Below are 10784 nucleotides of genomic sequence, written 5' to 3'. Positions count from 1 at the left end.
ACAAGATAAACAAGTAATACGACCAGGAGACGTACACTGACTGTACAACTGCTCAATTGAAAAACACAACTCATCCTACATTAGCTTATAAAGTCTCATAATGTATAAAGGAAAAAAGTATAAGAATACTTAATATAAGGAACTTCAGCAATGTCAGTCATTTCTGTTATTACAGTTTTGCTTTTCATAAGAACCACTCCATGAAGCTGATTACAAACCATACATTAAAGTTTATTAAGACAGAAGAAAAAACAAAGGTATTTGATTTTACAATTGAATCATTGACAAATGCAAGCAATTAACAATAAGGTTTCTGTCAAAACCCAGGAAGCAACACCATTATACTGTGCAAACGTGTTTCACCTTCCAATGAATTACATACAGCTTCAGGCAAAGAAAACAACTCCTCATATCCCTATTGCCTGACTGAAAGGAATCTGTGAAGGGTTGCTTGTGATAAAATTAATTCCACTGAAAGTGTAGTATGTGATATTCTACAGAAAAAAAATGGCAAAATTGCTTAATTTGTGGAAATATAAAGTGAACGGAGTTGTAACTTTGTGGTTTGGATTTTGTTTGGCTTTTAAGGATAGCAGTGGTTTAGCCAGGCTGGAACACAGAAGAGCATGCTTGGTGTGGGTTCTAGAACAGCTACCTGGCAAAACTTCAGTTCCATAACTTTGTGATCATTACTGTCCTTGTAACTTGGGAGAAGAAACCTACGTGCTTGTGGCTTGCTGGGTCAAGACCTACACTTTCAAGAAACCCCATGCAATTATGGAAGGTTTTGTTTTACTTCCCTTGTCAACCATGACGGAGGGCCATAAGTTGCAAGACTGAAACAACCAGAGCTTGTGTCTCCTCAGAAGTTGCAGACAGAAGTCAAACCAACCAAACAGCACACAGAAATCTTAGAATTTGGAGAATATGATCTGCCCATCCTATTACTTATATAAAACCTGCCTGACGACTCTTTTAGTTATTGCTTTGTGCTCTACTGAACAGACTTACAGAGGAAGGGGAGCAATAGTTACCAGAATATAGAGCTCTGCACTTTTTCACCCCCAGCTCTGAATGATAAAAGCCAAGATTTCTAACAAGAGTAGCAGTGTCCACAGCACAAGATCTGAAGAAGTAAATTCTGTGAACTGTGGAAAGCTCACCTTCCTATACTCCTTATTCTGCTGTTGTTTCAGACTGTGCTCCTTGACAGCCAGAAAATCCTATTAAGACAAGGCTTGTGGCGGACATTCTTGGCTATGTCATTTTACCTTTAGTACTTGCAAGTACTAACAAGACAGGGCTAGGTGGTACGTTGAACTAGATCTTGGAGGTCTCTTCCAACTTGGTTGATTCTATGAAAGAAACAGGTCCTAGATGTGTTACTGAGTCTTTCAGTCATATCCCATACAATATAACTGAGCATGAACAGAGTAAGACTATTTACATCTCACATTTTACATTAGGATTTTTCACTTTGGTTTTGGTCCTAATCTGTGCAACTCGTATCCATCAGTTAAAATCATAGAATCAAACAGGTTGGAAGGGACCTCTTAAGATCATCCAGTCCAACCTATCACCCAGCCCCATCCAATCAACTAGACCATGGCACTAAGTGCCTCATCCAATCTTTTCTTGAACACTCCAGCAACAGCAACTCCACCACCTCCCTGGGCAGCCCATTCCAATGGCAAAATCACTCTCTCTGTGAAGAACTTTCTCCTAATATCCAGCCTATAAGAAGCCTAGACACTTAGCAGCAACAAAGTTTGTCAGAAGGCAGACACTTGAGAACAATGGACCTGTTGATTAAAACTACAATTTTAACAAAACGTGTTCTTCCATATAGCTAAAGAAGTAGTGCACAACTCTCTTGTAATTCTAACAACTCTTTAATGCAGAAATACTACACTTAAGTCCACATTAAAATTAGATAAGTCTTCAGTCTAGGGGAAAAAAAATGCAAGTACCAAATGAAATAAGCCTTAAATCTAATGTGCTTAAAGGAAAGCTGAGTAGAAAAAAAATAAACAAGGGACAAGAAAAACAACCCTGATTTGATTTACATAATCTTACATGTACTTTCCTGTGAAATACACGTTAAAGAAAAATAATGGTCATATCCTTAAGCATATCTACTTAGTAACAACACAGGGTACAGGAGAAGTACACTTTAAAATAAAAATAGGTAAGAAAAAAAACTTTTCCATGTTTTCTTAGTTCTCTCAAGTCTCATCCCCGTGACAGCAGAGGTAAGCAGTTAGGTGGTACCTGTCATTAGAAAGAATATGAGCATGTGCAGACAAAAAAACTCCCAGTCTGCTCACTAGTTATCTACTTAGGAGTACTTCTAAGTATCTGTTATCCTGACTGGAATGTTAATAGTTGCTTCTTCCTGATTAACCCTTGAATCCAAAATTGTGGAAATTTTTGGTGGATTCCCTCACATGTTGCATTTATAAATATTTAACGTGAACCACTCTCTGTTTTTTCTTCCCCATTCAGAAAGTTCTTACCCTTTGTCTAAGGCAATATTTAATTGCAAGCAGTATAAAATCACTTTGTTGTCACAAGGACAGATCCTACAAATCCCTTTTACTGGGTAGTTCTTGATTCTGTTGTACTGCACAGTAAGAATGGCTTACAGAAATAACTACTGCATGGTTTTTTAAAGTTATCCAGAAACTAAGATCCGTTTTACACTCCACATCTCAACTCCAAACCGTGTTGGAAACTCAATCTAAGCATCTCTTTGAAGTCATTGCTGCCCATTCCTTTTCCTTATCTCTTTGAAGTCATTGCTGCCCATTCCTTTTCCTTGCATACAAGCCAAGGCAGGCACAGAATCCGACGACACTAACAGCAAGGCCTAGTAGGAAGGCAATGACATCTCCCGTGTCCAGAGCTTCAACTCCTGGCAATGCCAGCAGCAATGAAACAAGGACCAGGAAAAGTTTTGAGGTGTTCTCGGTAGAAGGCATGCTGATGACCAGCCGACCTCAGGGGAAGGTTAAGCGAGGAGAGCGGTGGGAAGCAGGTGCTGCAGCGGTATCTGTAAGGAAAACAGAAGTAGTGTGATTTCCTTTACTTCCCACCTCCTGGAAGTGCCTCGCCACAAGGCAGTCGATGTGATCCCAGTGTTACGGATGTCTGCGTGAGCCACCGGAAATCTCATTTCTATCCAACTTCGGAAGGCTCCCGAGAGGCGCACGCCGGCACCGCGCTGCGCCGCAGCTCTTCCTGCAGCAGTGCCTCGCTCACCGCACACACACGGCAAAACACCGCTCCCGCACACTCCGCGCTGGCCCTGGCCGCCTGAAGAGGCTTTTCCGCCAGCTCCCCTCCGGCAGAGGCACACCGGGAGGGCTGTGGCCCGCACCCCCGCCGGTCCCCGCCCCGCCGTGAGCGGGCCCGAAGCGGGGTGGCGCCGCCACCGCTCTCCCGCGCCCTGCCCCGTCCCAGTGCCCCGGTGGTCTGGCTACAGGACCGCCGCTCCCTCGGGCAGCCCCTGTGCGCACGGTGCCCCTTAGTCACCTCCTGCCGCCGGCTCTGGGCTGGGGGACGACCCCGCTCCACGCCTCCCGGCAAGGTTCTCAATTGCTGGGGACGCAGGACCACCCCGCTTCGGCGGACTCCGGCAGCCCGGTAGCGGCCATGACAGGAAGAGGCGGTGGCGCGGGCAGGGGCGGGCGTGACCCGGCCAGGGCGCCTCCTGCTCCCGGCACGCACCGCCGCTGAGCGGGCCGCGCTCGCCCCTTGCGCCCGGCGCCTGGCGCTTGCTGCGATCAGGTCGGGGCTGCAGAGGCTCCCGGCGGCCCGCGTCCGGCGTAGGGGACGGGGCTGTCTGCAAGCATGAGGAACGCCGGGGGTGGCGGGGCCTGGTACCGCCGGAGAGTTCGAGCATGGAGGCTACAAGTGCCTCCCGGGAGCAGCCGCCAGCCAGAGCCGTGCGATGCCCGCGCAGCCTTATGATGAGCCGCAGCCTAATGAGAGGCTAGCTGGGACCGCAGCTACGCGCTACGGTTTCTTGAAGCCAGGCGATGAAGATGAATCATCTTGGGCTGGTTGTCTGCTCTTTTCTCTGCAAATAAACCAGCAGCGCAAAATACTTTTAGTCTGGTTACAGGTAGTGCCTGCTTCGTTTCAGAGGTGGGTTCTCATGCAGCAGTGATAACGAGTACTGATCATAACCAATTTCTACTCTGAGTGTTAAAACAACTTTATGAAGTGAGCAGCACGGTGCCAGGAAAGCTGAGAAGGATGTTAACAGCTGGGATCACCCCCAGAAGCCAAGTCGGACTTGTCCTGATTTGTGTATTGTTTTTGCTTTGGACGAAGCTCTTTGTAGAAATCCTGTGTTGCTCTGTTCAGTTATATAGAATGGCTTTAATGCCTGTAGGATTTGCTAGCCAATTCCTACTTAAAGTTTGCTTTTTATTGTTCAGTGGAAAACTCCTGTGCATAAATTGAGATTAAAAACTTTTACACAGCTGTTACAGATTCAGGGTATGTGTGTCTTTGGAATGCTTGCAGAAATAGCCAGGACAAACTCTTCTAATCCAGTGTCAGAATCAACCTAGAATTTGTAATCCATTATCTCAAACATTAATTCATGAGTGGAACCCATGTTCTCGTGCTGGCCTGCACTTATGCAAAACCCCCACCGACTTCTGTAAACGTTTCTCTTTACAAAAAGTTTGTGATGAGCTTCTTGAAGAGTAGTGGAAACCCAGACAGATTGGGCAGCATATATGTAGCTTTGCCTCTACCCTGTGTAATTTCTCTGTAATTGCCCTTAAACAACAATCTTTTACGTTTATAGGAACTTTCTGAGTGGAATGTTACTACTGTGTTCGTTATTCTTCTCTTAATACATTTCCCCATCTGTCTGGATCTAGTAGCTGTCAGTTGCCTTAGATGATGAACTAACAAAACCAGGAGCAGTCTCTTCTACCAAGTATCATGAAAGCATCTTTATGAGCATCAATGTCTAGATAATACTCAATAAAAATCAGTGTAACTCAAAAGCATTCTTTTTACTCATGATACACCTATTTCACTGTTTTTTCAGGTCTGAAGTATTTGCTGCTTCATGTTCAGTTCTGACAACATTTTCTCAAGAAACTGATGCTACATAAAGTCACTGAAGAAAAATCCTGGCATTTTGGAGAAAGTTGACATGGCATGGAGGGGAGTGTGCAGCCCATTCCTTAGTTAATCAGAGATAAATCATAACCCCTACAGAACATTAAGAGTGGCACATGAGAGGTATCTGAGGACTGGAGGAAATCCAGTGCCACTCCAGTCTTCAGAAGAGGCAAGAAAGAGGACCCAGGAAACTACAGGCCAGTCAACTTCACCTCCATCCCTGGAAAGGTGATGAACCAGCTCGTCTGGAGGTCATCTCTAAACACACGGAAAAAAAAAGGTTATCAGGAGTAGTCATCATGGATTCACCAAAGGGAAATCAGGTTTTACAGATCTGACAGTTTGCTAGTTTGCTATGACGGAATGACTCTGTAGATGAAAGGTGTTGTGTAGCTTGACTTCAGCAAGGCTTTTGATGCTATCTCCCGTAACATCTTCATAGGTAAACTCAGAAAGCATGGATTAGATGAGTGGACTCTGGGGTGGACTGAGAACTATCTAAGGAACAGAGCTCAGAGTGTTGTTATAGAGGTGCAGAGTCCAGCTGGAAGCCTGTGGCTGGTGGTGTTCTCCAGGGCTCAGTACTTTGTCCAGTCTTGTTTAACGTCTTCATCAGCAACCCTGATGAAGGGACAGAGTTTATGGTCAGCAAGTTTGCTCATGATATGAAACTGGGAGTATTGGCTGACATGTCAGATAGCTGTGCTGCTTTTCAGCAAGACCTGGACAGACTGGAGAGTTGAGTGAAGTGGAACCTAATGAAGTTCAACAAGGGTAAGTGTAGGGTGCTGCATGTGGCACAAACAACTCCATGTACCAGTACAGGTGCTGGAAAGCAGCTCTATGGAAGAGGAGTCCTGTTGGACAGTAAGTTGACCATGAGAGAGCAATGTTCTGTTGTGGGCAATAGGGATGGTGGTGTCCCAGGGTGCATTAAGAAGGCTCAGGGAGGTTCTCCTGCCCTAGTGAGGGCTTATCTGCAGTATTGTGTCCAGTTGTGGGCCCTTGGTTCAAGAGATACCTAGGGAACTACTGGAAAGAGTCTAGTGGACGGCTAGGAGGATGGTTAAAGGAATAAAACATCAGTCTTGTGAGTAAAGGCTGAGAAACCTGGGGCTGTTTAGCCAGGAGAAGAGACGAAGGCTGAGAGTGGATCTGCTCAATGTTTACAAATACCTTAAGGGTGAGTGTCAGTAAGCTGGAGCCAGTCTCTTCACTGGTGTCCAGCAATAGGACAATGGGCAGTGAATACAAACAAACATAGGAAACTCCACCTCAGCGTGAAAGTTCTTTACTGTGAGGGTGATGGAGAACTGGAACAGGCTGCCCAGAGAGGTTGTGGCAACTCTAGAGATTTTCAAGACCTGTCAGATGCCTTTCTGTGTGGCCTGCCCAAAGTGGACCTGCTTTGGCAGGGTGGTTGGACTAGATCTCCAGAGGTCTCTTCCAAACCCTACCATTCTGTGGTTCTGTAATTTGGTGTGCACTGTTGTCATCTCAGAAAGAGGGCCTTGGAGTTCTGTCCCTCATAGTTCTTTGCTTGGGCTATTTACTGTGTCCTGAATCACTGACAAGAGAATGTAATCCTGTTCTGCAATGTAAAAAAAAAAAAAAAAAGCTTAAATCATCCCTGTAAATTTTAGTGCTGTTTTTGCTGTCTCCACCACTTTCCAACTAAAACTTGCAATAGTTGCCATATATTCCTGTAAAACATGAGAGGGGGTTGAACAATGACTTTCAAGTTTTGTCTTTGGTAACTAGAAATTTCAGTACTAAAGAGCTGTGGCATCTTTGAACTTAAGTGTTTTGAAGGTGAGGAGTGTAAAATCCAAGGGTTTCAATATACTCAGTATGATGACAAGAAGTACAGTAAGGATGTGGAAAATAGTGATTGTAAGATATATAATTTATTAGTAATAGTGGAATTGCCATTTAGAGGTATAAAGCAGTGCCATTTGGGGATATTTCTTTGGCTTATTAATTCTTTCAATACCGCTGCATTTTGTCGCTTTGGCTTCAGAACCAGTGCTGCTTTGAAAAAGAGCCAAGAAAATCTAAACAGTGAAGGAAGCTCTAGTGGGTTTTGTGCTGTCTGAATAGTAGAAAAATGTGTATTCAGCTTCAAGCTCTGCAGTCAACTTCCTGCATCACCTCAGGCAAATCTTCCTTTTGACCTATCACTGCTTTGATTGCTTAGCTCAAGCTATTATGTAACTAATATTCAGAGGGAACAACACAAAATTCCCAGAGCTGACAAGCTAAAGCTTTGTAAATTTTGAGCACAAGGCTAAGGAGGTATGCATGAGACTGGAAATCAAAAATAAAGTGTGCTTTCTGGAGAGGAAAAAGTTATAAGATAATCAGCAGAGCAAGGCTGCGCCCTGAAGGGAGTATTCAGGATTTCTTTTCGTCCTTGTACTAGGTTCATCTTATTCTGAGAGCTGTGGGTTTATTGCATGACCACACTGATCTGAGAAGCTTTCTGATAATTTTTTGGACTTCAGTTATACTGCTGTAATGAGAAATGCTAACTCTGATTACTGATTACATTGACTACAGGGCAATGATTATCACTTCTACATCAACATGTTCACCCTTGGGCTGCTTTTCCCTGCTGATACTTAATCTTACATTGTAGCTGTCTATCACTATGTCCTTGTCTCTTTGTTCATAGATCTACATTTTTTTTTTCTTACAGAAACCATGACTTGCTTTATTTGGACTTCACTGGATTCTTCTCTGAGAAAATGAGCTCTACTGCAACCACCTCATCTGTTTCTGCAGAAAAAAACCAAAGATAAAATACAGTGTGTATTACTTCTCTCATTAACCTTTTCCTCTTCCGTGTCTCAGCCTGCTGTCACACAAATGTTGATTCATCCTTTCTCTTCCTTCCTTTCTCATTATCCCCTCCTATTATGTATGTCTACTTCATCCTGCCTTTTTTCCCTTCTATTTCTCTAAATCCTTAAGCTTTCTCTCAAATAAATGTGAGTAGTCACAGGCCTCCTCTGCCATGAACCACCCAGTTGCATTCTTTTTCTGTAGCTGTCACTTCATCTGCTTCACTCTTGTTACCACTAACCTCTCCAAATGTGCTATCCAAAGATGCTATAATTATGTTCTACATCCCCTTCATTCTTTTCTCCATCAGCTAGAGCTCACATTGCTGTCTCTAGTTAGTACCTCAGACATGAAGGCCTGTGTTTCATCGTTATCTGTTTGACTGGTGGACTGCTAATGAAACTTGCATTCCTCTTCTGAAATCCAGTAAACACTTAAACCCCCCCATGTTGCTTTGTTTAAAAAAAACACCTCCTTTCCTGATCTTCCCTTCTGCTTCTTCTGTCCATGCTTTTTCTTAACTCTCTGGTCATTCTTGTCAACAAATACAGCTTTGAAAATAATTCTTATGTTTGTCTTTTTAATTTCTACTTGATGATGTTTGGGTCTTACTGCATGTAACGCAGCAGCTCCAAGGCCTAACAGTTCTCTTCTGACTATAATCTGAAGTCATGTCTTGACAATTATTCTTGTCTCTCACTGTGACTCCTGCGGCTTTGTTTATTCAAAATGCTGCTGTGAAGGGGCCTTTCTCTGATTTGTCATTTTTACTCTTCCCTCACTTCTTAAAGTCTCTAGTTTTACATTTCCTCTTTTACCGAACCAAAGACCATTTTCTTCTCAATCTTAGAAGGTATTTGCAGTATAATCTTCCTTCATACTGGCTTATCCTATTGCCATGTCAGGAGGTTAACTTATACCTTTCTTTTGTCACCCCTAGCAGACTCCTTTTGATCCCTCTGAGAAGCAAAAGTTACTTCTTTCTGAGAGCATGGAAAGGCTTTCAGAAAGAATTGCACAGCTTTTTGATGGAAAATTCTTTCCTTTGGTACCACATGCTTCCTGCTGTCTTTTATACAGACATGAAAATAAAGGATTAAATAGCCCAGTGATTCCTTTCCCTTCAGTCCTTCACTCATTTTGCCTGGTAGGGGATCTCCTCTGCCTGCTGGAATCTCTTTTGATTTTTTTTGCCAGCACTTCAGAGATGTCTCTGTGCAGTGCTGGCTGGAGCATAGAGGCATGGAAGCAGCTGCCAGCCCTGCAGAATAAAGCTCTGGAGTTGGTGCTGGCAGGAGGTGGGAGCAGTGAAACCGCAGGAATGAGCGCAGAGCATGCCAGCCACAGTTAAACACCCAGCGATTGACTTCCCTGCTGAACTCTGCAGGGGAATGTGAGAGCTACCCATCGATAATAGCAAATCCAGGGATTCCCTGTGATTATTGTGAGCACTGTCATGGTTTTTCTGGCTTACGAGGAGAAGGCTCCTGGGGGTTTTGTAGAAGCATAATAAAGTAGAGGTAGATATCAAATGGAATGATGCATTCAAACTCCTTCTAGATTTGAGGAAATGAAGTCTGAATCCAGTCTTCTTTATTCCAGTCTTCATACACATGTAAGTGGTTGAGATGTTCTTGCATTATTCAGTATTTCCACAGATAGGCTGAATATGGTGTAGTGTTTACTTGGTCTTTTTGAGAAAAATAAATTACTGTATAATATTGGCAAGGAAAGTGTGTACAGCACAAGCACTTGAACTTCTGAGAGCCTGATGGTGCCACCTTCATCACTAATGGAGTAATTTTTACACCTCTTGACAGCTGTTCAAGTTACCACACTCATTGAATGCTCTCTGGTTCTGTGGCACATGCTTTGTCTAGTCCTTCTAATGGGGCCTTAAAAAGCCAGCTCAGTGTTTCTGTTCGTCAGCTCAGCACATGCTTTAGAGGAACGTTTTGGACTGACTCAGATCTTCCATGAAGTACATCCATGGCAGGAAGCAACTAAATAAATTTAAAAAAATAATTAATTAAAAGTGAACAAAGCCTGAAGAAGGAAAACAGGGAAAAAAATCAGAAGATCTGAGCCAGGCTGACTGAAACTTAGGGTAAGAGTTGCTGGATAAAATAAAACTAAAATGTTAAAGGAAAAGGGAGTGTAGTAGTTGCAGTGTAATCACTTGAGAACCGATTAGAATTGTTTAGTCCATCTTGGACATCTTTCTGAGCTTGAGTTCCCAGTATTATCTCCTTAACATGTGATGAAATTTTTCCAGTGCCTTCAATGAGGCCATGATTCCACCTGTATCTGAAAAATAGAAGCAATCGTTCTTCCCAACAGCAACAAAATTTAATACATTTTCTGGTGTATGGGTAGTGGTAACCCCACAGGAAATCCTATAAATAATTACACTGAAAGTCACAGCCACAGCCTAAAATCTACATGCACTTTTGCAATAAAGGCTGGACTTTTGCTCTTGCAGGGTAGCAATTTGCATTATATTTGTGGTAGGTATTTCCTGTAGCTTATCCTATCTTGATCATAGAAGGCTCTAAAAATCCTTTTTTAGAATACTGAGTAAATTTGGATCATTTCAGTGCCAGTCTAAAGGGAGGAACATCATTCATGAGGGGCACATTTAACGAGCCAACTGTCCACTTTCAATAGCCTGCAATTCATTCCAGCACTTGGTTATTTGGCTTCCTTTTCATTAGCAAAACAGTTTTGAGTTTCACTATTGAACTAAACACACAGCTGTCATTACAAAAGACACTGTGATTCCAAGAAATGTA

General features: G+C 43.2%; 1 protein-coding gene and 1 long non-coding RNA gene across 2 annotated transcripts; one reads left to right on the top strand and one right to left on the bottom strand.

The window, feature by feature from the left end:
* Positions 1 to 210: 210 nt before the first annotated feature.
* Positions 211 to 3669, bottom strand: SMIM30 (small integral membrane protein 30). The gene is made up of 2 exons (XM_064142109.1): positions 3535 to 3669; positions 211 to 3052 (listed from the first exon to the last, which is right to left on the bottom strand). Exon 2 carries the CDS (start codon positions 2979 to 2981, stop codon positions 2796 to 2798), a length of 186 nt encoding a protein of 61 aa, XP_063998179.1. The 5' UTR covers positions 2982 to 3052; positions 3535 to 3669; the 3' UTR covers positions 211 to 2795.
* Positions 3670 to 3697: 28 nt separating this feature from the next.
* LOC135174689 (uncharacterized) lies at positions 3698 to 9104 on the top strand. The gene is made up of 3 exons (XR_010302057.1): positions 3698 to 4149; positions 5072 to 6015; positions 7847 to 9104. It is a non-coding gene; the product is annotated as an uncharacterized LOC135174689 (long non-coding RNA).
* The last annotated feature ends 1680 nt before the right edge of the window (positions 9105 to 10784 follow it).

The sequence above is a fragment of the Pogoniulus pusillus genome, chromosome 4 (assembly GCF_015220805.1).
Source record: "Pogoniulus pusillus isolate bPogPus1 chromosome 4, bPogPus1.pri, whole genome shotgun sequence".
NCBI lineage: Eukaryota > Metazoa > Chordata > Aves > Piciformes > Lybiidae > Pogoniulus > Pogoniulus pusillus.
Note: the sequence above shows the minus strand (reverse complement) of the source record. Positions and strands in the feature narration are given on the sequence as shown.